Source organism: Varanus komodoensis, unplaced genomic scaffold (assembly GCF_004798865.1).
Source record: "Varanus komodoensis strain SLA01 unplaced genomic scaffold, ASM479886v1 scaffold39, whole genome shotgun sequence".
Lineage (NCBI taxonomy): Eukaryota > Metazoa > Chordata > Lepidosauria > Squamata > Varanidae > Varanus > Varanus komodoensis.
This window is the reverse complement of record NW_025335922.1, coordinates 2,465,911-2,493,784: the sequence shown is the minus strand read 5'-3', so window position 1 is coordinate 2,493,784 and position 27,874 is coordinate 2,465,911. Positions and strand designations below refer to the sequence as shown.

Below are 27,874 nucleotides of genomic sequence, written 5' to 3'. Positions count from 1 at the left end.
TGTTAAAACTATAACTAAACTATAGCCTTTGATCTCAGAACCTCTTTTCATTAGTGGGGAGATGAGTCAGTCATCTAGGTGACTTTTTGTTACTACCAAAAGAGCTGTACAAGATCATTATTATAAAAAGTAAACCACCGGATCCATTGTTAAATAGGGATTAATTTCTTATTCCCAGTGCAAGTGCTTCTTCTTAAGCCACCTGGCCACAGTCACACCAAGTTCCTGTAGGATATAATATTCCTAACTAAAATGAAATATGCCACCAGTTTGATTCCAGGCAACCCCTATGTGAATAAATGTTGTATTAAGTCTAAATGCAACAAACAAAATAGTAGAGATTATGTCAACACTACTTGATAGCATGATCTCTGAGGGCCAACCACATCATGGTAGCTGGGTAGACTGCTTAAAAGGGCTTCAGTTAAGCTGTATGACAGGATGGAGGGAAAGAAAATATGCAAGTGGAAATAACATGGAGGAACTTAGAAATGCATATGCCACAGATCAATTGTCAGTCAATTCTGGCTTCAATCTCTTGCTTCACTTTTCTAGATGCTTAGCCAACTTGAGGGCAAAATAAGCCAAGGTATCATTTAGTATCAGTGTTTGGCTTGGTAAAGATGTTCTTTTATATAATACATCCTGTAGATGGCAGTTTAAGAATCACTGAGCCAGAGTTATGGAAGAACAGAATTGAAACAAAAAAGTATTTTAAATGAAGCAAGTAGAGGAAAAGTACTGTTTTCTCAAAGGAAAGACAGTCTCAGATATTTTCTTACTCCATTTTTGTTACTCAGTAACCAAGACATCTTATACACTTTTTCCAGATCATTTTGTAACTATGCATATCTTTTTCTCAGGTGATCAAAGGTTGGGATCATGAGAGGGTCAGTATAAAACAGAATTCTCTACTTTGTGCTATCTAGGTTTTCATGTGTAAAATATATGAACTATAAACAATTAATGAACAGATGACTCTTTACAGATGTTATTTAAATAGACCAACAACCTGCCACTTTCCCCCTTTCCACAAAACACTGACCCTAAAGGAAGAAATTAAATCAATCATGCCATGGCCTGGCGAAATGCCTCAAAGCCTCAGTGGTAACTTAATATGAACAGCAAGCTGTTGAGTGAATAATTCAGATGCCCCAATTCTCTAACAGGCATTGTTAGGACGAGCGAACATGAAATATTTTTTTAACTATTTTTACCCCATGACACTATGGGGCAGGAACTGAAACAACACAGTAAAGATGTCTTATTTTAAAAGGTAAAATAAAAATGTCCTCTCACCCATACACCTGCCACTTCGTTGCATGTAAGATCACTTCAGCCCATTGTTAATGGGACCATATTTGAAAAAACAAGATTCTTAATTTCTGATGCCTGTTTACCAAGCACACTATTTGGAAAATTGTTACTGCATGAGATATTAAGAACAAACAAAGCACAGTAGTAGAAGAAACACCAAAGATGTCTATACATCTGTGAAGTCCACGATAGCTTATCCTAGAATACATGTTAGTCTTGAAGGCATTTGAGACTACTTGCTTTTTGCTACAACAGATTAACATGGCTGCCCTGTGGAAACTGGGATAAGAGGACTCTGATGCACAGATATACTTATGTATACAGAACATTAATTCCCAAGATTTCTTATGCAGGTAAACTTTGTCCAGACTATAATGCAAATACAAATGCAACTTTTTACTGTCAACTTTCTTATTCAGCTGATTTCAGAGCAGATGTTTCCAGTTGCTGTGAAAATCCTGCCCTTTGGATTGCTTTAGTGACTCATCCAGTCTACAGTGGCTCTAAACAGACTTTTTAAAAAATCTGATACTGAAATAGGAATGTGTGCATGCAAACATTATCTTTAGTACATTATTCATTCCCACCTCTCTCCTCTACCCATTAATAACAAAAATAGTCAAAGGACTTAAAGTAACCCTCCTCCTTATTGCCTCAGTCTAGTGATCATATCTGGTGTCCTCAGCATTCCAAAACCAGCTCTTTTCAGCTAGGGAAGTCATATGCATGGATAGCAACATTTCTAGCAGCATGGAAAATATAATGCTTGTTTACCCACATGCTGAGCCAATGTTAGCAGCCTACATATTCTGAAGGGTTGGAATTTTTCACGCATGTTACACCCACAGTGATAATTCAATTCAACTTAATGATTCATTGATGAGTATATATAACCAGAGTGACACTAAGCCTGCGCCAGTGATCTAGTGCTCCTATTTCTCTGCCTGTCAAAGTATGAGCCACTTTTTTGTGCCTTTTTGTGCACATGCACAAACACACACGCCAACACACACATACAGGTAATGCTTCTCTAGTTTTAGAATGAAATGTGTGAGAATCACTGGCAGTAAGAGAGGGGACTATACTGAAATGTCTACTCTCCATCTTCATAGCCTTTACAAATAGCATGGCAAAAAGACAATGCATCCAGGACACAGGTGTTCAACATGGAAACATTCCTTCAAGGGCTGAAAGGATTTAGGTTATAGTTCATTGGAACAGGACTTAAAATTTCATTTTATAGCCACAAAGAAGTTTTTGAAAAACAAAAGCCATGAAACTAAGCTTCCTTACCCTTTTCAGGTGTTTCCTCTGTTTCTGTTGCTCAAGTTCACAAATTCAAACAGTTGGATGGGTTGGGCAGGGAGCAAGGTAGAAGATAAAGATTCTTTTAGATGACAAATTTAAATGTACCTTTTAAACTCCAATATGAAATTCAGATTCTGCAAGCTTGATTAAACCATACAACTGCTTTATTTAATAATCTTTTCTCTACTATGAATATGAATGTTTGAGTAACTCAGAAAATTAAATTTAAATAAAAAGTAACCCTTGAAAATAGCAATCCAGAACACAGTAACATAAAGATACAGGAAACAGACATTTCAGCAATTAAAGGCACTCTAGTTAAGAAGATTAAGAAATATTCACTTGATTCTAAAATGACATCTAAGCTGTCACGAAATGGAGCAATTACATAAATGAGCAATTGAATAGGCTTGCTCTCTATTTACTAGCAGCCTTATCAGAAAGGGCTTCCAATGGAGGCTTCATTACCTGGACAGACAGATGTGGTTTCTACTACAAGGTAAGTTACAAACCAAAGAAAGGAAATTGTTGCTGCAAGCTGTGTTTTTGGTCCCTACTCAAAGTCAAGATATGCAAATTTCAGATGCTTTTCTTTGTTAAGAAGTATCAGCTGAATTATTAAAAATATTTCTATTGCATTCCTCAGCCAAAAAACACTCCATGAGTGGTTTATAATCAACCAGCAAAAGAGACTTAAGCTTGACAGTTATGCTATGGCAAGAAAGAAAATGCATACAGTATCATCACATCAAGAAGAATGATAAATTGGATCATTAAACACATTATATGTAAGTCATAAGGGCAAATAAGGACCATAAAACCATCCTATGGTTTCACTCACAACAAAGGTGGCTTCCCCACAATGTCCACAAATGTATTACACATGTCCACAAATGTATTTGTGGCGGTGAGGGTGGCGAAAAAGAAATTCTTTTCCGTTTCCGTTGCCTCCTCAAAATGCCATTAGGCAGAGCTTTTACAAGTGGTACAAGGCCTGGTCTGCCCTGGCCCTAAGAAAGTTCCACCCTCGAAGGCCCGCTGTGACGACTTTGCCAAGCATTTCAGGGAGAAAATTGCTCAGATTCGTCACGAGCTAGACTCTACTAGTGATTCAGAGGCTTCTGGGGAGATACCAATGTCGCCGTCTGGTCCAAAATTAATGGATGAATTTCAGTTATTGCGGCCTGATGATGTGGACAAGATACTTGGACTAGTACGTCCCACCACTTGCCTATTGGACCCTTGCCCATCTTGGTTAATAAAGAACGCCAAGCACGGGATTGGGATCTGATCTTGAAGTGGTTAATGCTTCTCTGAGGGAGGGTCGGGTACCTGCTCCTTTAAAGGAGGCGGTAGTCTGACCGGTCCTGAAGAAAGCGTCACTGGATCCAGAGATGGCCACTAATTATAGACCAGTGGCCAACATCCCATTTCTGGGCAAGGTGTTGGAGCGGGTGGTGGCGGGACAACTCCAAGCACTCTTGGATGAAACTGATTATCTGGACCCATTTCAGTCCGGCTTCAGACCCGGGTACGGTACTGAATCTGCCTTGGTCACCCTGTACGATGACCTGTGTAGGGAGAAGGACAGGGGGAGTGCATCCCTGTTGGTTCTTCTGGACCTCTCAGCAGCTTTCGATACCATCGACCAGGGTATCCTTCTGGATAGGCTAGCAGGATTGAGGGTCGGAGGCACTGCTTTGCAGTGGTTCCGCTCCTATCTCAATGGCCAATTCCAGAAGGTGGTGCTGGGGGACTATGGCTCTGCACCATGGCAGCTATGCCATGGAGTACCGCAGGGTCCATTTTGTCCCCTTTGCTGTTTAAAGTCTACATGAAACCGCTGGGAGAGGTCATCAGGAGGTGTGGGCTGCGGAATCATCAGTACACTGATGATACCCAGCTCTACCTCTCATTCTCCACCAATCCAGGTGAGACAGTGGCTGTGCTGAACCGGTGCCTGGCCGAGGTAATGGGCTGGATGAGGGCCAATAAACTGAAGCTCAATCCAGACAAGACGGAGGTCCTGTTGGTTGGCGGATTGGGCTTCGGGGAGGGTGAATTAAACCTAGTCCTGAATGGGGTTGCACTCCCTCTTAGGGACAAGGTTCGCAGCTTGGGAGTGCTCCTTGACCCAGAGCTTTCATTGGAAGCTCAGGTGACAGCGGTGGTGAGGAGCGCTTTCTTTCAGCTTCGGCTGATCCAACAGATGCGCCCCTACCTGGAGTACAACTGCCTGGCGACAGTGACACACGCGCTGGTGACTTCCCGACTTGACTTCTGTAACGCGCTCTACGTGGGGCTACCCTTGAAGATGGTCCGGATACTTCAATTGGTTCAAAATAGAGCTGCCAGGCTGCTGACGGGGACTGGGCGTTATGTTCACATGACTCCAGTCCTCCGTCAGCTTCACTGGCTTCCCATTGAAGTCCGGGCCCAATTCAAGGTGTTGGTGATGAAATATAAAGCCCTAAACGGCTTGGGTCCTGGTTACCTGAAGGAGCACTTATGTCCATACATGCCCACCCGCCCCTTGAGATCTGCAGGAGAGGCCCTTCTCCGGGAACCCTCCGTGAAGGAAATTAGAAGGGTGAGTCCTCGGAGGAGGGCTTTCTCTGCGGTGGCGCCCAATCTATGGAATGCGTTCCCCAGAGAGATCCACCTGGTGCCGTAGTTATTTGTTTTTTGGCACCAGGCAAAGACCCTTTTATTCAAATGTCATTTTAATTGTTAATAGTATTTATTCATTTTATTCTTTGGCCAGGGTGACTTAATTTATACTGTTAATTTATATTATTTTATGGAAGTTTATTTATGGATGTGAGCCACCCCGAGGCTTCGGTGAATGGGGCAGCATAGAAGTCTCCTAAATAAATAAATAAATATTGCACGTTTATCTATCTGTCTATCTTGAACACAAAATGTGTGTCTCTGTAGCAATACAAGACACAGTCTATTAGCATTACATTTGCTTTCTTAAGGTATCTGCTAGTAAATTATGGAATTGCCTTTGTTAAACAGCTAAGAACTGTAGATCTGGACTGAAAGAGCATCTTTTATTCACTGACTGATAAAACACCATGCCAAACATCCATATAGCCATCAGAATAGGAGAAGACTGTTTTTAGTGACTTCAATCACCCAAAATATATATTTTCAACCTCATTGTCTATTATTTTCACTGTTTATTAATATCCATGCCAAGCTCTAAATCAACAGCAGCTAAGAGAGGAGGTAGAAGCAGCAGGAATTGGAAGATAACCAATCAACTGATTTGGTGCAAAAAAGTTTATTCTCAAAGATTATTTTCCAAGGACAATCTAAGGGGAAGTTAAATGAACAAAAGAAAACCTGAGGCTGCAATGAATAGTATTCCATCTTAAAAGAGAAGGCTATGAATCTTCCAGTTTGGCTTTGCCCATGAAGTAGAAAAAAATGACACTATGGATCAAAACTTATTGGAAAATCACTTGTCCAACCTCCTGTATGCATACAAACATACACAGATCTGCTGCCCATGACAGCCAGTCTGTCAGTCACACAGCTAATCAGCACAGGATACTCCATCTATCTCTTCTCCTCGAATGTGTGGCAGTAATTGCCTTTTCCCATTAGCCCACTGTGACAACGGCTGCCATAGCAACTAGCAATGATTTTAATAAATCCAATCTGCTTTTTCAAGGACAACACATGGATGTTGGCAGTGACAAAACTACAGATAGGTTCCAGAAGGGGGAACTGCACCAACTGCAAGGTCAGAGGTTTAACATTCAAAGGCAAATAAGGCAGCTAGGAAAACAGCAATCTTTCTCTTTTCTATACAGGAAGAAGAGAGCTTAACAGTATAAGACTCTAGATCCTGAGATCACTATTTTTAAAGTCTTTATTTAACAAAGAAGTAAAAGAGATGAGTGCACAAAATCAGCAAGAAACATCTAGTTGCAAAGAGTGTAGGCCATATGGAAGTGATATTAGGCTCTATGAGACCAACATTATGACTTCCATAATGCTCCATAAAACATCTGCATTATTTATGCACAGTCAATGAGGGCAAATAGTATATATGCAGTAAATAAAGAATGGAATTCTAAAAAATCCTTTGCTATTCAACATTCAGATGTGAAACAATTTCAGGCTGCTCTCTCAATCAAAGCCATCTGCACTCATTCTATTGTAATGCAGAGTATGCCTCCAAATGATCACTGAGCTAGATATGCCTCTGGAAGAAATGAAGAATATTTCTAAGCAAGATGCACTCAAAAGGAGATTGAGACATTTTTCACTGCTATGTCTATAATACTGGAATGAGACAAGTCTCCAGCTTATCTAAAATAGTATAGTGATTTGAAAGCAAGAGAAAATAAGGATATTACTTGACCCATAGTACAGAAGTACTCCACTCTCAGATGCTTCAGCAATTTCTGCATAACACCCTTACTTGGGGAATACAGGAATTAGTTAACTGTAGCACTAAGAGCAACAGGGTTGTTGTTGTAAGGATAAAATGGAGCTATGCAATCCACTGTAATAAGAATAGTGTCTCATTCATCCTGGTACAGAATGTGAGCATATAATATTAAGTAATGAGAAAAGACTAAAACAGCTTGAATCTACATCCAAAAGCCCTGCACCTACCTGCACCACTATTTTCTTTTTCAAAGCTGTAAACTATAAGAAACTTTTTTCCTTTCCCCTCCCCATCTGTTTGCTAATACTGGGTACTCAAAGTGAATCAGCAACAGTGCAGGGCACATCTAGAATCAATGCTTTGTTAAAAATGGGAGGTCAATAACAGAGCACCAAAAACCTTTGTACACTGAAAACAACTTTTAACAATGAATTCTAAGAGGTGCTGTCTGATTTCTGAAAAATTCTTATACACCAATGCTATACCACTATCATTTGCATGTTCAGGCCCAAAATTGCTGACCTATAACTACAGTATAAACATCATGTCAGCTAGACAATCTTCCTAAAGAAACAAACAGAAAAAATACGCAATTCTGCTCATTAGTCCTAAGACAAACTTGGAATGTACAATAGCTCCACTTTCTTCCAAAAAGCGTGTAAAGTAGCCATTTGCCTCCTCATTTATGACATAAAAACAACCCTGAGATAATGTGTCCTGCATAAAAATCGGGGTTTCTTTTAGCTCCAAAGAGGTAATGTGACTTTTTATACCTAGGAATTGGTATACCTATGACTCTCCAAAAGGTTGGATATACTCTAGTTCCCTTTTTATGTAGAAAAGGCAAAGTACATGAGAGCCACATACAACTGATGCCTGCAAATACACAAAATTGCCATTATACACCATTAGCATGCTGGGCTGAGTCAAGGCAATGGAACTTCAGGTTGTCCCAGACATATAGCACGTTCAATAAAGTGAACTGCATTGAGGTCACCTGTACTTTCAGTATCAGAGTTGTAAGGGACAAGATAGCTAACCCCATACACTGTAACAGCTGGATCCATGGCAGCTGGATCTCTTCCCTACTAGCTTTCCATTCCAACTCTGATAAGTACAGGGAAACTTTGGCGGTTCCCACAAGATGAACAGACATGAGAACCAGTGTACATATGTAGAGAGATGCTGCATGCAACACAATAAAAAGGCTGTGTTAAAGAAATGAATTATTAGCTCTAGCTTTTATACCTATACGTATGTGAGGCATCTTTTTTTTGAGATGGAATATGGTAAAAACACTACATGCATTAGTAGTGTTAGTACTACATTAGTATGTAGTATTTTATTCCAGGAAATTATCATCACTTCACCAGCAGCAGCCATTACTGGAAGCTCTCCCTCATGAAAGCTCCCCATCCCTCAGCAGTCACCAGCAGCAGACATTTCAGCATTTTTAATTGAGGGAGATGAGAGAGATAGTTAGGGCATTCCACCAGGCCTGCTAAAATAATGATTTTCCCCTCTTGCCTTCCTTTTCCTTTTTCCTTGTGTATCATATCTTCTACAATGCAAGCTTGCAGGCAGGAACTGTCTTGTTTAACTGATTATATGTAAGCCACTCTGAGAGACTTTTTGCTGAGAAGCAGCATAAAAATACTTCAGATAAAATAAATGTGTTCCATTTCCATCCATGGAGCCTAGCCATGTGATCTCATCTTCCCAATTCATCTCTTTGACCTACTTGAGATCTAACTGGTTCAAATCCCAAGCTGGGTACATTTGCGATTCTATATCCCTTGAAATGTACTCCTCATTTAATAAAAAACATCCTTCAATCCTGAGCATTTTAGCAAGTAAATCAACCTATTACCATTTTAAACATATTCTGAAAGTATCACTTTTCATATAAGGATCTGTAACTGGCTTTCACATTCAGGCTCTTAGGCAAAACAAAAACAAATAAACTCTAGAACTTATTAGTAACTAGAATATTTGAGGGCATTTTTAATGAAAATTGTTTACAAGAAGCACTTGAAAAGTAACCACCACAAAGAGAAAAGGTTAGTTCAAAATATTATTTAAGGTGAGGGTATCGGCTTAGTGACTTAACAGAACCAACCTAAGTGGGTTGGGGAAGAATAAAATTATGGGCAATCTGCTATTTTCAAAGCTTAAGCACACCATGGCAAAAAAGGGGGGGATAAGGAATGATGGGGTTTTCCCTGAAAACATACTTAACAAATCTTTCTCTTCCCATTAAAACTAGTGAAGGAATTAAATACACCACATCTGGCCTGGCATAGTAATGATCCTCAACCATGGAACCTGTTGGCAGAGCAAGAGGACTTTTTGGATCTAGTGGATCAAAGGTAACTGAGAATCAATGTGGTATAGTGGTTAGAGTATATGACTAGGAGTTGAGAGATTCAGTTTCTAGTTCCCACTCAGCCATGAAGGCGATCAGGTGACTTTGGGCAGTCACAGACTATCAGCCTAACCTACCTCAGAGGCTTGTTTTTGTGAAGATTAAATGGAAAGGGGGAGTACTTTGGAAGTTGTATTGAATTCCTCGCAAAATGAAAAAAAGAATGGATATAAATGTAATGTAATAATGATATAATCCTCCACCAATACACTCCCACATTTGGCTCTTGTGGAGAATGTCATGACTCTTCAGTTTGCACCCAAATTTGTGCGTGATACACATGAATAATGTAACCAAATTTTAAAACTCAATATCCCCCCTCACCAGGTAGAAGAACTGCTTATCACTCTTCGTTTTCAAATTACATTTGAAAACTTGATATTAAAAGGTGGAGCACTCAGGGCTGCATTATGCCTTAGTCCTACCCACCTAACATAATTCCAATGAAATTAATAACATTTAAATTATACTAACACTGGATACAACCCATACACTGAATCCATACACGCTGATCTGAAAATGTTGCAGTATCTATTTTGTTTTCAATGAGAAATTCTAATTTCACAGAAAGTGGGGGGTCTAAATATTTGTTCATATGCTTTGCTTCTGACTCCATCTTATCTTGCCAAGCCAGGACAAACTCAGGAAATAAAAATTTAAAAGGTGAGGTCTTGACTACAGCAAGCCAAAATATTTTCAGTGCTTCTGTAAAAAAAAGCTAGAATTAACTGTAAGAAATCCCCACCTTCACATACCCCCAAAAAGAAAAGTGCAACCACAGACATCAAATGATAGGTCTGCCATCATAGTTACAGTCTCTTACCATCCCACAAGGCACTAAAAACAGTTTTAAGTGAGACCATCCTGGGTCAGCATTTCTAGGCATACCCTGTGATGGTAGTAATTACAGTATCAGCAAAGGTCTTTTAAAATAAGCAAACCAAAAAGTCTGTTACATCTCTGGCCTGAAGAAGGAACTTGAACTGAGTCCAGATCTCAGGACCTCAAAAGCCACTAGGGAAAAAGAAATTGTTGATATTACAGACCAACATTACAATCTTACTTAGTTCACTTCTGTTGGAATACAAAAAGGAGTCCGAGAAGAGGAAAAGAAATAGGTTTCAACTATTCTCCCTCACCCTTTTAATAGTGCCACATTAAGTAACAGTTCTGTTTTGCTACTTACCAAGTACCACTGGAAGAAACTGACATAACCATAATAATGAACAGAGAAAAAAATATTCTATGGTTTTCAGCGCTATTCCCAGAAGAAACTTCCTAGTTGCTTCTTACAAAATACATTCTGCACTGAGTTAAAAACAACAAGCAGAACATGCTCCAACAATCAGAAGGTAGAATTTCTGTTATTTTGCAGAAATAACAGAATTTCTGTTATGACAGCCAACTAAAATCACAAAGTTCCAATCCCCTATCAGTCTAGCCATGAAAATTACTTTGTATCAAAAAGATTATACAAATCACCATATCAAAACCTAATTATTCCCCTCTACTCACCCAAAATTACACCAAACTTGTAACTGTTGTGTGTGTCATGTTTACAAGGGCTCTGACTTGTAGAGGATCTACCATAATAGTCCAAAGTCTCATACAGTTAAGGAATGGGCAAAAAATTAGGGCAAGGCAGCCTAAGGCCAAGAAAGTTCTCAGAACACAGTGGCAGACAAGTATTCAGCAAGAAAAGACACCAAGGTTGCTTACTGGAGCTGTGTAAGCAGGAATGCTAGAAAGACAGCAACACAGCACATGCTGGGTCCAGAGCAACAGAAACTAGATTGCTCCAGAAGTTCTCCCAGCCCGGAACTGAGGCATTTAAGAAGGAGCTGCAAAAACAGAAACCACTTAAGGTTCAGCTGTTGCTTATCGGGGGGGGGGGTCCTCCTCCTGAGTTAAATCCCTGCACATAAGTAACCCCTGTATTCATCAGAAGACCTTTGCTGCTATTGTGCATTTTGCCTGATCATATGGACTCTAGCCTGCCTCTTTGGGCTTTGTTGCTCCTGGGGGTCCCACCTGTCCCTCTGAAGTGGGGTGCTGGACATCCACATCCAGTGATGTGGATTTCTGAACATTCAGACTCCTTCCAGACTGCTGATAGAGGTGATTCCTAGGCATCACCAGTTACAGGATGTTTCAAGTCTTCTTGTAAGGTGGAACATGTAGATACAGCGGTGTCTCAGCTCATGAACGCCTTGATTCACAAGCAAATCGGGTCATGAACAAAAATTTCATGAAAATTTTGACTTGGACCATGAACTCCGCATTGGGTGGCGACCAAGATTGCGGCCATCTTCCCACCCCCTCAAATGGGGAGATGGCCACGGTCGCAGTTGCGTTCATGCAGGGAAGACGTGCGTGATCACGGGCACACTCCTGCAGGAAAGACGGGAGCAATCTCGGCCATCTACCCCCCACAACAGCATGATCGCGGCTATCCCCCCCCCCCCCGCTGCCCGAGTGCAGTGAAGACATAGAAGAGCTGACGACAGAAAAACTTGCTGAACTCCAGAGTCAGCAGCAGAAGGCACTTGCTGAGGAGGATTCCACTGAGGAGGAAGACAGGGAGGAGGTTAGCAGTGATGTGATACAATCCATTATGAAAAAATGGAATGAGTGCTAGGATTTCTTTGAGAAGCACCATCCCAACATAACTGTAACAAACAGCAGGAAAAAACAAGTTATAGACAGATTTTTCACCAAAATTGACCCTGCAGCTAAGAGACAAAGAAGAGAGGAAACCCCTGAAAGAGATCTCCCCAATGTCCTTATGGAGGGGGACTCTCCCTCAAAACAATAACCTCCCCCCTACCTAGGTTAGTGTTCTCTACTGTACTGTACAGTACTTGGTTACTTTGTTCTTCTTTGACACTTTGTTTCAAATTTTTCTGATTTAAAAAAAATAGTTACAGAACAGATTAAACTTATTTACATTGAACCTTATGAGGAAATTTGATTTGGCTCATGACCAAAAACTGGCTCACAATCACATTCAGAGGAGCTAGAACAGATTAACCTTATTTACATTGAATCTTATGGTGAAATTTGACTTGGGTCACAACCAATTTGGGTCACAATCAGAGTCATGGAACGGATTAAGTTCGTGAGCCAAGGTACCACTGTACATAAAGACAAATTTTCTATAGATCCAACCCTCAACACTATTTTTTTTAAAGTAACACTGATAGGATAGCTCATGTGCTGTTCTGCCACATCTGCTGGCTGTGCCAGGATAACCCAGTGTTTCTTTCATGCGTGGCTTTTTGAATGGAACAACTTTAATTGACTGCTAAATCATTTAATCCAAAAAAGACCAAGAATACAAAACTCTACAAAACAAAGCCTAAACTGCCAGCAATGTATATTTTCTTCCATATTATTATATGGCATTTCTGTTCACATGTTGAATAGAACATGGGAAATGTAGCATGACTAGGAGCTTCTTTAAATGCCTGTCATTAAAAGATACATTAGATCAATAGCTTTAGTAAGGAATGGAAGAAATAACTATGCTGGGAATCTTACACAAGAGATTAAAATAACGTTTGCCACCATTGTTTCATTAAGTCTAGAAATGCTACAGCTCAATATTTCAATAGAAGTCTTATGGCATAGTTTTTAACAGGCATTTAGGAGATTATTTTTATTTATTTAATTTATTAGGATATTTCTAACCTGTCCAATAAAAAACATCTCTGGACGGCTTACAGAGTAATACATATCCAATAAATACAATATCAAGATAAAATGCAACTGAAGATAAATAAAATCTGAATTACTTTTTTTAAAAACTTTAAAATATTGGGTGAATAAAAAGGTTTTAACCTGGTGCCGAAAAGTATATAATGTCGGCACCAGGCAAACCTCTCTGGGGAGTGCATTCCACAGATTAAAGGCTGAGTCATAGTTTATAAACAACATGTCTTAAATATTTTATTCATCATTCTGAAAGAAAAGTTTTCATATTCCAAAGCTGTTTAATTTGGGGGGGGGGGGAGAAAAAGAAAATAGTCCCTGGGAGATAATGAGGGAAAAGCAGTTTTGTCTGCAAATTTTAGCCTTTTTGCCCCCAGTCTTCACATCTTTAAATGGGGGTGAGTTAATGTCAAAAAAACTCAATGAAGTGACTCTAATCTTGGAGTATTTGAACTGGAATTGCCTGTGACATTTAAGTGACAGTATGCTGCTCAAAACACTCCAACGAACTGTTACTAGTCATGCTAATTGGCCCACTCTCTTCATTGACAGATGCTCTTCCTAGTCCTTAGATACAACCACCCCAAAGAAATTGCTATACATACACACTACTAACTGGAAATTAAAAGGTTGCCAGGCACACCCAAAATATCTACTAATCACTGTCCAATTCATTTTTACTGCAGATATCCCACTAACATTTTAGCAGTGGAGATAATCTTCACTCTCTTGCTCCTCCTGCTCTGCAATTCACCGAGACAGCTGGTTTCAGCTGTCTAACTGTGGCACTTCAGAGAGGAACAACGGAAGGCAGGGCTGCCATCAGGTTACCATATATCCCAGCAGCCCTGGTCCACTCTGGTCCACTCCCTTTTATCTAGGCTGGTAGATTTGCCAATGACAAAGAATCAGTCAGCACAGATCTTTCCATGCCAGCTGCCATTCCCCATTCTGAGGACAGAGCACCATCTCCAGTCTGGGAATCCAGGATCACACTCTTAATGTGATTTAATGTTATATTATATAGACTTTTCATTGGAATGCTTTTTTAAAAAATAAAGAACAGTGCATGCTTCTCTTAAACATAAGAATGGAATTAGTGCCTTTTCCAACCTGACACCTTATAGATATTTTTGATTACAATTCCTAGCCTTCTTCAGTCAGCATGGCAGGCAGGGAATACTAGGAGTTATAGTCCAACAGATCTGGAGGACATCATGTTGGGGAATGCTGCACTAGTTAACTTTAACAACCTGAGGAACTGTGTGATATTCTTGCGCATTTATTCTAATAGATTTCAATGGTTTTCCACTGAAGTTGCTGGGGTATCTTCAGTTCCGCTGTCACTACTTACAAGTTCTGCTTATGTCAGTGTTATATATGTATCTTCTTACATACCTCCTAAACTACTCAACTGTAAAATGTTAATTATATATTTGAAGATGCCAAACTTTTCTAGTATTGTATTTTCAGTTGGCATTCATTGTTACCAATGAGCTCAGAAAATGGAAAATTTTCCACCCCACATTGCTAGTGATGACAGAACACAACAAAAGGCAAAATACAACTTACAATGGAATGCCATGTATGTTAGCTTGGGTATGTTACTATTTTTTAGCAAAGTGCTCATTAAGCGCACTGACTAACTTTATGTATTTGATTTGTAAAGCAACTTTCTACCAAAAGAGGCACTCAGTGTATCCTACAGGAACAGTTAAAACTGATTAAAGCAATAAAACAGTACATTAAAATACATTAAAACATAATAATTGCAGAAAAAAATACACTCAGCCCAACAAACCCACTAACAAGCCAAAGAACTTTTTGAAAAAAAGATGTGTTAAGGAAAACAAAGAGGGAGAAAACCTAGCCTTTCTTAGGATGGACTTTCACAGACTGGGAGCAGCCACTGAAAAGGCCCTCTCTCTGGTTTCCACCAAACATGTATCTGAAAGTGGCAGTCACAAAAGAAGGGCCTTACTGGAGTACTTACTCTCCTAAGTACTAAGCAGACTAGTATAAGAAAAGATTATCTTTTAGATAACCTACTCCTGTCATTAGAAAAACACACTGCATTTTGCAAAGCAGCTGGATGGTAGCTAGTGAAACTGCTGCAGCACATAACTGGCTCCAGTTGACAGTCTATCCAAAATATTCTGAATCGGCTTAAGTTTCTTTACAGTTTTTGAAGGCAGCCCCACCTCAAATACACTACCCTCAGGCCATCTGTCATGGTGTTGAACAAGAATGTCTCAGCACCACTTTGTGAAATCACCCCTTCAAGGAAGACTGGAGGAAGTAATATGGAGCCATATTACAGCATCTCCCAAGTCCTACCTCAGACAGATGCCTCAAAAGGTTATCATGGTCAGTGGTATCAAAAACAACCAAAAGGCCCATCAGAACTGACAGGGACACACTCTATCCAGTTCCCAGCATAGATAGTCCATCAAGGCAGCCAAGGTAGTGTCTATCCCAGAACTGGGCGTTGTATGGCCCGCGGGCCACATCTGGCCCGATGGCTGACCCTGACTGGCCCACATGAGGTCACTGGCAAATTAAAAGTCAATGCAAGTATATATCGTTGTAATATAGATGCAAGCAATACAACTGCACTGCTTTTATTTTGTGAATATTCATTAAATAGTGTTGTTCTGTGCTCCACATTTTCATTGTAATGTTTCATTTACTGTTTTTATAGAGATATATATTGAGCAGAGCTGTAAGTGTATTGGTCCGGCCCTTAACAACTGTCAAAGTTTCTTATGTGGCCCCATAGGAAAATTAATTGCCCACCCCTGGTCTATCCCATTAGTGTGGGACACAGTAGTGAAATATTGGAGTTGGATTCAAGAGATTTCTTTCTAGTCTTCTCTCAGCCATGAAGCTCACTCAGTGACTTTAGGCCAGCCACTGACACTCAGCCTAGCCTAAGTCACAGAGTTGTTGGGAAGATCAAACGGAGAGGAAAAAAAAGATTATATAAGCTGCCTTGAGTTCCATGAAGGAAAAAAAGGGCAGGATAGGCGTATAGTAGATATATAAATGATGAATGAATGAATGAATGAATGAATGAATGAATGGAGGCCTAAAGCCAGATTATAATGGATCTAAATAACCCATGCCATCCAGAACCCTCTGCAGCTAAAAAAATAGCACATTGCCCAAGAAAGGAAAACAGGAGATTGGATGGAAATGGTCCAATAAGTGAAAATCAGGGAGAGATTTTGAAACAAAGGTCTTGCCACTGTCTCCTATATGCAAGTAGGATCCACTCCTTGCCATTAACCTTATCCACTCAGCCAGTGCCCTAACCCTGCTAGCTTATTGCACAGCTGGAAAAGGCAAGAGTCCAGCACACAAGTGGTAACCCTCACCTCTTACATCCTCCAGATCCATATCAAAGTGCTGCACAAATTGGTCACAGCAGATTACTAAATGGTCCACCTCTTCTTTTGAGCCAGAGTATAACAGGCATCTGAGCACTCAAATAAGCTCTGCTAACCAAGTACAATGGTACCTCGGCTCACAAAAGCCTCAGTTCACGACCAAACCAGGTCGCGAACAAAAATTTCATAAAAATTTTGACTTAGGTGGCAAACTCCTCATTGGGTGGTGACCATGATCACGACCATCCCCCCCCCCAAGTGGGGAGATGGCTGTGATCATGCTGGGGGGGGGGGGAGATAGCCAGATCACGCCTGTCTTTCCTGCACGAGCACACCCGTGATTGCGCCCATCTATCCTGCACGAGCGCATCCGCGATCTCTGCCATCTCCCCCTCAGCACAATCGTGCCTGTCTACCCCGAGTGCGCCCATGTTCACACCCACCCCTCCACCCCAACGCACCCATGTTCACACCCGTCTCCCCCCCAGCACACCTACGATTGCGCCCGTCTCCTCTCCCCCAGCGCACCAGGATGATGGGTGCATGCAGGGATGACAGGAGCTTGCAGGGATGACAGGCTTGATCGCAGTCATGATGGGGAAGGTGGGGAGATGGTCGTGCTCGTGCTTGGGGGGCAGGAGGAGATAGCCGCGATCTTTGTTGTTCTTTGTCACTTTGCTTCACATTTTTCTGATTTAAAAAAATAGTTACAGAACCAATTAACCTTATTTACATTGAACCTTATGGGGAAATTTAACTTGGCTCACGACCAATTTGGATCACAACCAGAGTCCTGAAACAGATTAAGTCCGTGAGCCAAGGTACCACTGTACAATTTCTTCACCATCCACACTGCCATGGAGTAGGCTTTCACATAAGCTCTAGACCATGTATGCCCGGATATATTCCAAGCTTTCTAACAACGTCACTTGAGTCAACATCCCAATCATTCCATTGGCTGAAGTATCTTGAAAAGCAGGGGACTCATTTGGCAGAGGGTGCTCAGGAGCAATCATGTCAATCTTCTGGCCCATTTCTCTATTCCAGTAATCAACCAGGGCTTCAAAATAGATTGCTTGTTGAGATAACTGGAAATTCTTACAAGCATTCAGAAAACATCTAGATCCATCAGTCTCTTGGGACAGACCATTTTAATCACCCCTGCCAACCCCTGCAGACGCTGAGTCCAAGCAACTCCAGCACCAAATCCAAGACCACTTTGGTCAGCTCAGGAAGGGAGACTATTAAGCAGTGAGGGGCAGTACACCAACAGAACCCCATTCTCTGCAGTATACTAACCACCCCCACCTTTTTTGCAAGAAACCAAATACAGCCCTAACTGAAAATCATGAGAAAATTCCATTCATTTTTATATAGAGTATAGTAATATAATCTTGAGAATGCATTTTTGTGGAAAAACAAGCAAATGTGACTTGCCCAGCAAATAATTTATAAGAAAATGAAAACTTACTACTAGAAACAGTGATTATCATCAAATGCACGAAAAGTATAAATGTAAATGCCATGCAGAACATTCTTCTTGGAGAGAAATGAAACAGCACATATTAGGTTGATACTATGAACAGATTCACCCTCATACAAATGCAAGGCATCTCTTCCACAGAAGCAAAATATTCTAATTTCTTCAGTACTGAGAGCCCATCTGGTTTAGTGGTTAGTGTCATACTATGACTGGGGGTGCCCTGGGTTCAAATGTTCACTCAAGCCATGAAGTTATTTAGACAATCTTGAGCCACTCACCATCTCTCAGCCTCAGCAGCATCACAGGGTTATTCTGTGCATAAAAAAGAGGGGACACTATATATGTCACCTTGAGCTCCTTGGAGGAAAGGTGGGATATAAATGCAATAAATTAAATGGAAACATGCCAGCACTCCACAAGGTGTGCATTGCAACCTAACCCAAAGAGGGCAAATATAATATTCTAATAAGCATCAGATATACCCCTTCACTAGCAGTAATACAGGACTACCTAACACAGGATTTAATAGGTGTGATTAGGTATAGGTGTACATCTGGGAAAAGAACAAAGAGATCATCTCAGCTTGATTGCTGCCTGCTTTAGACACTCCTTTTGCTTTCTCCCAGCTGTATATCCTCTTCTCACTCACTCATTTGGGTCCACAGACTCTAGTGGATTAATGGGAGGAGCATACTAGAATGTGTTGCCACTAATGAGTGTTGGGGGGGGGGGGCAGGTATTTCCTTCCAAAAATTTTCTAAAAACATTTTCCACATTTATTTAGGTTGGCAAAATTTATTAATCTGTCAACAGTTTTTACAAACACTGGGCGCATTTCTTAGGAACACAGGAAGCTACCGTGGTACACTGCTGTATCTAGCCCAGCATTGTCAAAAAGGACAAGCCGCAGCTCTCTAGGATTCCAGGCAGGAATTTTTCAAGCCCTACCTAGAGATGCCAGGGACTAAACATGGGAACTTTAGCATGGATCACATGATTTATCATCTTTAAATTTTTAACAAATATTTTACTAGTATTCTAATAAAAAATCTAAATATTATGACATTCAAATCTTATTAAGTATGCTTTCATTTTTTCTCAAATACTTCAAGTCAAGTATTTGTCACACACTGGGAAAAGTATTAACATGGAGTATTTTGAAAAAGCTAAATATACATAAATAAATTTATTTATTTTCCCAACAATAACAACATGCTAAATTATAAAATGGTAGGACAGCTTTTCTCAATCTAATACCCTCCTGATGTGTTGGACTACAACTCCCAACATTCCACAGATGCTGTCAAAGGCCACCATACCTGTTTGGCATGTCGGGGTTGCAGTAGGTCACCAGAAAATTTTCTAGCGCAGACAGAAAATATCCTCATGCATATTACGCCACGCAAGTTAACGCAATTCTGGAAATAGTCACAAAAACTCAGATTTTTTTTTATTACAGACCACCACTGGCAAAATTCAGAGAAGGGCAAATTTCAAAAGACAGACTGAGTTACAGCTCACTTATTGGTCCAAGAGTGTTAAATTAAAAGACAAACCAAACAAATCTCTCCCATTCCTACTGTATATCTCAGTCAGACACCTGTGTAAATGACATACAGATAATGGCAAATAGCAACAGAAAACTAGACTATACCTGGATAAGATACTATGGTAGCAGTGTTATATCACATGTTCAGAAAAACAGCAGGAGGATTACTGTTACTCTTTATGTAAGCACCCAAACCTTCCCAACATAACTGCAACACATCTGCAACTTGAAAGAAATCACTTGGATCAGGCATTACGCTGCAGCTATTTTCCCTTTTTCCCTCTTTGGCTACAAGAAATAAGTCCTGGATTCATATAGCAGTCATGATCCGATTTGTCCCAATCCCAGCTCAAGCAGCTTTATGCCACCCCACTAACAGGATCAGCACTGGCCAAACAGGGTTTATCCAGGCTGATCAGAGATGGATTAGATAATGAAACCTTAACTGCATAAAGCTGTCTGCTGCTGCAAGGGATAAAGAGTGACACATAAGAAATGTAAGGCACACTGCCCCACCATCCCAAATTAGCCTTTCATACCAAATTATTTTTTCTAGTCTACTATATATAAAACCATTTTTTAAAACAAAACAAAATGCTCTGGTTTATTATTCACTGAACTACTGTGAGATTACATGCTGCCACTGCACACTAACAATGACAATTTAATGCGGCAACATGTAGACCCAGCAGGAATAAGAGGCCACTGTAGCCTTTACAATAAATGCAGACAGATTCAGGAAGCGAATGCATCATCTATAGAGAATAGACATTTTTATTAATTACTGATTTATTTAAAAAAGTATGTTCTGCCCTTATGTCCATGGACAAAGACTTTTAAAACCCCTATTACAATATGAACCCAATTAACCAAACTGTATAAAAAGCTTCAAAGAATATCAGTATCAACAAAATGCCCTACTTGAAAGAAAAATGGAGAATTGTCCTTCAAGGACACATCCTTTTGCAGTGTTTTCACAATGTTACAGGAGGTAAGGTATTCTAGAACAGAGATGCTACCATGAAGACCTTCTCTCACCCATCTCTCTTCTGCTGGCAGATGGGAAATGAAGCAGGGAATCTCATCACAGCTGCAGCATATGGAGAGATTCATATTGAAGAATGAGATCCTTCGGCTGTAATAGTTAAAGATAGGCCCAGAAACAAGTACAGAGGCAATAAGGATAGTACCATATGGCTGTTATGTATGCACAACTTCTGGCTCTCTCTGCTTACATTCTACAGCTACAACAATCCATATTTCCACACAGTTTTAAAAGGGAACCCTTTGTACTGCAATTTGCAATACTCTAATCTGAATATAATCAAGGCATTTATGATTACAGATCTGTGCTCTCTAGGAAAGCTTCTGCTCTATCATGGCAGGAGTTCCTTATTTCAACAGAAAGAAAATAACTGTTCTTCAAGCACAGAATGATCAGGAGTCAGGTAACTGCTGTGAAGTCCAATAATGTAAGATTACAAATGTCATCATAACTACTGTAGTGCATGAAAAAGAATACCCATGACCAAAGGGGCTCGTGTACTGTATATGGTGAGGAAGCACCCAATCCATGCTGATTTTATGCCATGAGCAGTAATAATTCATGCAAAGGAATCTGATCATCATTCATGTTCTGTCATTAAGAGTAAAGCTATTACTGTGTATGAGATAGAGCTCATTCTCCAGGAAGGACAAGATACCCTGTAAGATGCTCTCAATTTTTTGACAATATTTTTACAAGTTAGCCCATTAAAATCTATACATTGTAACATTTAAACCATTTTATTTATTTTTTCTCAAATATTACAGGAAAAAAATCATCATGTATTGCAACATTTGCTGCAATACATGTACAGAAACAGCAGGATTTAACTAACAGAATATTATTTCCATCTTAATACATTTTCTTGCACATATCCCATCAGATATGTTGGATGCTTTTGATTTCACACAAACTCTAAGTTGTATATAACAGTGTTAATATGCTAGCATAAAGCTTCTACCACTTGCAGAAACCTGTTTTTTTCCTTCTGTAGATATCAAATCCAATACTTTGATTCCATATGTACAAGGCATTACTCAAATTATTGACTTCATTCAGCTAGGGTTAGGAGTTGTGGATTGTATCCAATATTACACTAATAAATGTGTTAATGTTGTTTTGCCATCAGTCACACAGCTGCTATCAGAACGAAACACAACTAGCACAAGATATACCTAATTTAATGTACTGTGCAACAGCTTGAACAAGCAAAATCAAAATATTACATTTATTTCTTGCACAAGAGCAAAAACCATTTCCACAAGAAGTAGAAGCTTTGCACTAACAACATAACACCATTGGATATAACCTGTTTTAATATAAAATTATTATTTCAAAGTCTTATAAAAATCACTTTATGCTATTCTTCCTTTCCTAACACAAACATTCCTCTTCCCATATCACCAGAAATACATTAAATTTCAGGCCTACAACATAATCAGTGTATAGTGGATGGGAACTAAGAACATCACTGTATGTTCTCTGTGAATTCAAGTCTCTTCCATCAACTTTCTTCCAGCATTACTAAAACTTATTAAATTACTTTAGCATTATTTAAACTTCCTTCTGCACAAAAAAGAGGGCACATAATGATAAAACCATCTTTTCCAAAAGTCTGCAAGGCAAGCAATTTAACCTTCAGTGTCTAAAATAAAATTTAAAAATCTGCTCTATAAACAAACCTTGTAAACAAATAGAAAACTTCTTTGATTAACTATAGAGAAGTAATCAGAGAAACACACAATGGAACAAACTCAAGAAAGCTGCTGCTTCAATGTGCTTCAGCAAGACAGTGTCCAATCAACTTGGGACCACCTACTAGAACCTTATAGGCTGCAGCAGAAAATAACAAATTGAGATGAATAAATCATACTGTTTCAAAGAGCAGGGCACTGTCAGTATCAGCAACAGCAGCTAGCATTGAGGCCACCCACTTACTTACCCAAGCAAAGCTCAGCAGGGTAATATATTTCTGTTAAATATCTGTTTCAATTTAGGCTCCTTTTCTGACACTAAATCTAACTTCATAGCTTAGAATAATGTATACAAAACTATTATTTTAAAAATAATTTCCCTTATGGTTTCTAAATAGGTTTACCACAGCATATAATAGCCAAAGAAAAAATCCCATTCCATTTCTTATAAAGGGTTTCACAAAACATAAAAACAGGGTGCCAACAAGAAACAAAACTCATTTTATGCTACTATAGAAGCAACTTCTATAAGTCTTCAAAATTCTCCTCTTCTTAGGTTACCAGAAGCATCTCCATGACTTATGAAAATAACTGCAAATTCACACTTGTGAACGACAGAAAAATAAAGTAAAATATAAAATAAGACTGCATGTTTGCAATAAGCTTGGTTACACTTCCACAATTAGTATACCCATGTTCCAGCAGTAATTACATCCACCTATACCTGTTCCATTCAGCTGCTGCTTTCAAGGTTTGGGGTCAAGCAAGGAATGTCAAGGAGTGAGTGAGGGAAGAAATTGACAAGTATCAGCTCAAGATATAATACAATAAGAGGATAAAATTGACTAGTGGTATTTCAAGCAACACAGAAGTAATACTGGATCTGTATTGTTGAAGAGACTAAACAACAAACAGGAGAATGTATGGAAAGCCACACCTCCAAAGTTCAGAAATATATTTGTGTGTGCGTACTTCTGAAGCACCAGAAAAAAGCTGCGACTGGAAAAACAGCACAGAGAAAGCATAGCAATTGGAGCAGGGTGGGAAGCCTAAAAAGTTTCCTTCCGTATACATGAGGATATAGGAGGAGGTTGTGCCACAAAGGCCCATGGTATACAGGACAAAATAAGGTAGAAAGACTAAGGGGGAACAAGCCACAGCAAGCTGCAGAGTTCCCAATAACTGTTGGGAGTAGTGTGGGTTAGCGAGTAAACAACCAATCTAGCATAACTTATTTTCAGGGTGGCTTAGTGTAACATGTGATCCAGCCCATATGCTCAGCAACAAACATTGTATTCATTTCTTCCATCTATAACCTGTTTCAGCAGAATGCCACTACATAAAGCAATCCAACACAAAATGTAACATCAAGAGGCCATTCTGCAGTGTAAGATATAATATGACAGAAATGACAGGCCTGTTTATGAATGAAGCCTTCCCTCAATTTATTAAACTGTAGATCTACTGCAATCTGTACTGTTTTTATTGTGCAAACTAACAGAGAGCTGGGCTGGCATGGTTTGCATGGTTGTTTTCTTCCAGATTCAGCTTGGGAGTTGGAATAAACCTGTCCCACAGACTATGTGGTAGGATAGAGAAGGTAGAAATGATATTACATATATTCTGCATAACCATGAATAATGGCAGACTTGATTTCTTTATTCTTCAAGAGGCTAGTCATTCTTTCCCCATACTTAAAATTCCCAGTCCAAGTTTATGTTACATCATCTGTGGAATGTCTGCATCAACTGATTTCCTCTGGATTGTCCCAGAAACAAGTAGTGCAAGTAATGTCATTCGGTAATGTCACTGATTAAATCAAATCCATGTTTGCTGTAAATGACCTAGAGAGCTTCACCTAGGGCTGGTATAGAAATGAATTAATAATAATAATTGTTAGAAAATGAATGCTTACTAAAGAAGTAGTCTCTTTCTCTGCAATGTTTACTTATATTCCACTTTTACTCCTCCCACAAGTGCAACCATTAAACAAACAAGAAGAGTTTAGTATGTCATTCAAATAGGGGATCCTGGCTTGTTGTTCTCAAGCTAGGAATAATAAGCCAATATCAAGCCATATTTTAAGATTCTGACTTACAGTTCTCCACAATCCTCATATGTGGCTGTACTGAGCTGTGATGTTTTGAGAAAAGATATTCATTATAATCAATGGATTTGTGATGCTGTAGAGTAAGATACGGTATATTGTAGGAATGGAATATCTTGGAATAATAAATACTGACAGCTTTTTTCAAGCATCCAGTTCGGGAGTTCTATTACCATTACTATGGTGGGTGCTGTCAAAGAGATGAATGAAGTTGTAAATTTCAGCTACTTTAGTTTCTTTTTGATAGGGCAGAATGGCACTGACACTGAGTGAATCAGATACATAACTGGAGGGTCCCTCTCCTCTTATTGGCAGAATCTGTCACTATTCCTAAGGTTAGCACTTCTTAAAAGCAGTAAAAGCAGCAAAAAAAAAAAAGCATTAAAAGCAATAACGATATCTGAGACCTGTATGCTATGGGATTTTATATGCAAGAGTGCTCAAGCAATAAGTATATTAAACCTCACACTGGGCTTTCCTCCACGCAGTAAATCCATATTTGGAGTTACCAGCTTTGTGGCAAGTTCCCCCACATTTGAATAACTACAAACTGTCAGCTAGGCTTCAGCTGCACAGCATACTAACTGACCGGGGAGAACTACAGTGTGAAAGATTTCAGTGTATCACCTTAACAATTAAGTGAAAACTTCACTATAGCTAGCTTCAATTGCCCCACAAATTCAGTTACCTCATATGCAGTGCAAACCTAGGCATTTCTACTCAAAAGGCAGTAACACAGAGTTAAATTAGTCTAATCCTGTTTATGTCTACTGAAGTCCTTTGAGTTAAGCAAAATTAATTCCCAGTTTAAGTGCATACATGACTGCTTCCTTATTCCCAAGTAAATGTGCATATGGCTGCAATCTTAGACACTAGAACACATCAGCTCAAAACAGTTGCATAAAACACTAACTGCACTTCTCCCACACAGGACATAAAGGAAAGCCTAAGAAACTTTCAAGAGGAATAAAGAAAGTAAGATTTCGATAAAAATATAACTTGCTGTTCCATGCTTTGTGGAGCTGGCTCAAACCTTCCCACCCCATATACACTCAGCATCCCAACTCTTCCTTTAAAAAAAGTCCAATGGCAGCTTCTCAGCAAATGTACATGCAACGAAATGCATGTCTGTGTGCAAATATCACACGTGACGATCTACACGTAGGTTACACGCCATTTTCTACAGAGAAGTGCTTTGCACGTAGCATTTTTTGTTGTTCCTGCGGGTGGTGGCGTTATTGACCTGAAGCAGGCCACACAATTTCTTTCCCCGGCTCTCCACCTCTCAAGTCTTGAGGGACTTGGGCGCCCCGCTGGGTCCCCCATGCTCCCTAGAAGCCCTTAGGGTTTTTACCCCCCGTCCACGCCTGCAGCGAGGCCTGGCGCTAACCTGCCTGGCCCAACGGGCTAGCATCCTCCCAAAGCAGTGCTCCTCATCAGGCTCCTCCGACAACGGATGCCCGCCAGGAGCGCGCTTTGGCCGCGCACGCGCGCCCTCACGCACGCGCGCCCGGGGCCTCCCCGGGCGGGAGCAAGTGCGCCCCTCAAGGCCCCCAGGGGCTGCGGGAGCCGCCGCCGCCGCTACCTGCATGCCTCCTCCGTCCGCCTCCACCTCGGTCCGCAGCCTCTTGCTTTGGCCGCTCTCGGCTCCGTCCCCTCCGGGCATTGGCTGTTCCAGCTCGGGCTCCCGCTTGACCCCTCGAGGGGCTGCGACGCCGACGCCGGGCACAAGCGGCTGGTGTGGGATGCCCTCCGCCATCCGAACCGGACCCCCGGCCGCCCCGCTTCCCCTAGAGGGGGGAGCGCAGCCGCCTGTCTCGCCTCACAGTCACCACCACCACTCGACCACCGGTCACGATAGCTGAGCGAAGGCCCAGTCAGCCCGCCCGTCCGGTCCGGCCAGGACTCTCCAGAGGCGTGTGGGAAGGGGGTCTCTCTGTCTCGGCAAGGGACCCGCTAGTGGCCAACGCTGGCGAGAGGCTCCGCCGAAGGAACTAGACGCCGACTCGCGCCCGCCGGGCAGCGCCGAAAAGAACCGAGGAGCCGACGGCAAGCGGCCGCAGTAGTAGCCGCCACAGGAGACGTGGGAGGACGAAGACGGAGGAAGGGAGGCCGAAGCCTTTCGGTAATCTCCGGAAACTCCGTAACAGCCGCCGCGATTCGTCGCGACCCCCTCTCCGTTCGGCAATCTTCGGGAATGGGAATTGGGGAGGTAGGTGGGGCAACGGCTCCAAGAAGGGGCGGAGCCACTGAGGTGGATACTAGTAGTACATGCAGGGCCTTCAGTTACTGGGCGTGTTAGGGAGGGAGTGGATTCCCTGAAGGGGTGGATTTCTCTCTCTTAGGGAGGACGGGAAGGCAGTCTCTGCCAAGCATTTGGGCTTTCAGTCAGCGAGTCGCTGAATCAGCCTGCCTCGCTCTTTCAACGGTCTCGGATTCTTTAAGCTACTGCGTGGAATCCCACTAGACGGGGCTGCCTTTGGTCATCTTTCCTTTAGGCTTCTTGGTGCTTCTGCTTACGTTGGGATACGGCCGTGGTCGCTTCTTCCCTCTCTTAAACTGGGGGTGTCTCCGGAGCTTGAGAGAGAACCCCCTTGCTCTCCAACTCAGGTGTTCCGAGGTGAAGGCTGCGATCCTAAACCAGTTTACAAGGGAGCTGTGCGAGATGTTACTTGCTCGAGGTACTCCCGCAGTTACCCGCTTTGCCCATACTGTCTCCACCCCGACGTGTGGGACTAAAGCCCTGGAGAAGGCTACGTAGAGGCGAGAGGAGTCTGAAACATTTAGGGCTGAAAAAGAAATCTGCCTGGTGAGCAGAAGGCAAAATACCGGGAAGCCATCGCTGGTTAAGGCCTGCAGGGAGATGAGGCTGCTTTTCTTGATCCATATCATACCCGTCCTCATATGACTGCAGTGTTTCCCGTTCTAGTATTATTATATTAGAATTATAGAATAATAGAGTTGGAAGGGTCAATAAGGCCATCTGGGCCAGCATTCTCAAAGCAGAATCTGGACATAATTGTTAGAGATGCAAAATGAATTACCTGCAAACATCTATTTTTAAATCTTAGTTCTGGCCATACTCTATAAAAAGCTGGTTGCATTAGAATTAACAAAGACAGATGCTTGCTGGTAGACTCTGAATGTTGCCATTATCCCAAACAAATAAAAGTCACTAGTTTTCTAATGAGTTTAATGTTGATGCAGTCTGGTAGGGCGGAAGAGTGAAATTCAGATTCTATACAGGGATTTGATGAGCAACCACAATGGCACTATTTCCTAAATGTTTGAAATCAGTTTGCAACACATGAGATGCATGAGTGATGCAATGTCATATTTCTCAGCTTTGCTTAAAATTGCTCTGATTTGTCAATCACATTTAGCTTTGGTCAAACTTGTGTTGTCCTGACACTGTCAGCCTTTGGTCTGGATACTCCC

General features: G+C 40.9%; 1 protein-coding gene across 17 annotated transcripts in view; it reads right to left on the bottom strand.

Annotated features, from left to right (window-relative positions):
• RBFOX2 (RNA binding fox-1 homolog 2) overlaps nt 1-26,593 on the bottom strand; it is a 201,262-nt gene extending 174,669 nt beyond the window's left edge. For 9 of the 17 annotated variants that reach the window (XR_006415774.1, XR_006415777.1, XR_006415776.1 and 6 more), the window contains exon 1: nt 26,022-26,591. Coding sequence is in view for 9 of the 17 variants with exons in the window: in XM_044441079.1 (XP_044297014.1) it covers nt 26,022-26,195 (174 nt within the window). In the remaining 8 variants the exon portion in view is untranslated. Of the gene's footprint in view, nt 1-26,021 lie in introns of all 17 variants that reach the window. The other 8 variants (XR_006415772.1, XR_006415773.1, XM_044441078.1 and 5 more) reach the window with 4 other exon arrangements.
• Between the last annotated feature and the right edge of the window lie 1,281 nt (nt 26,594-27,874).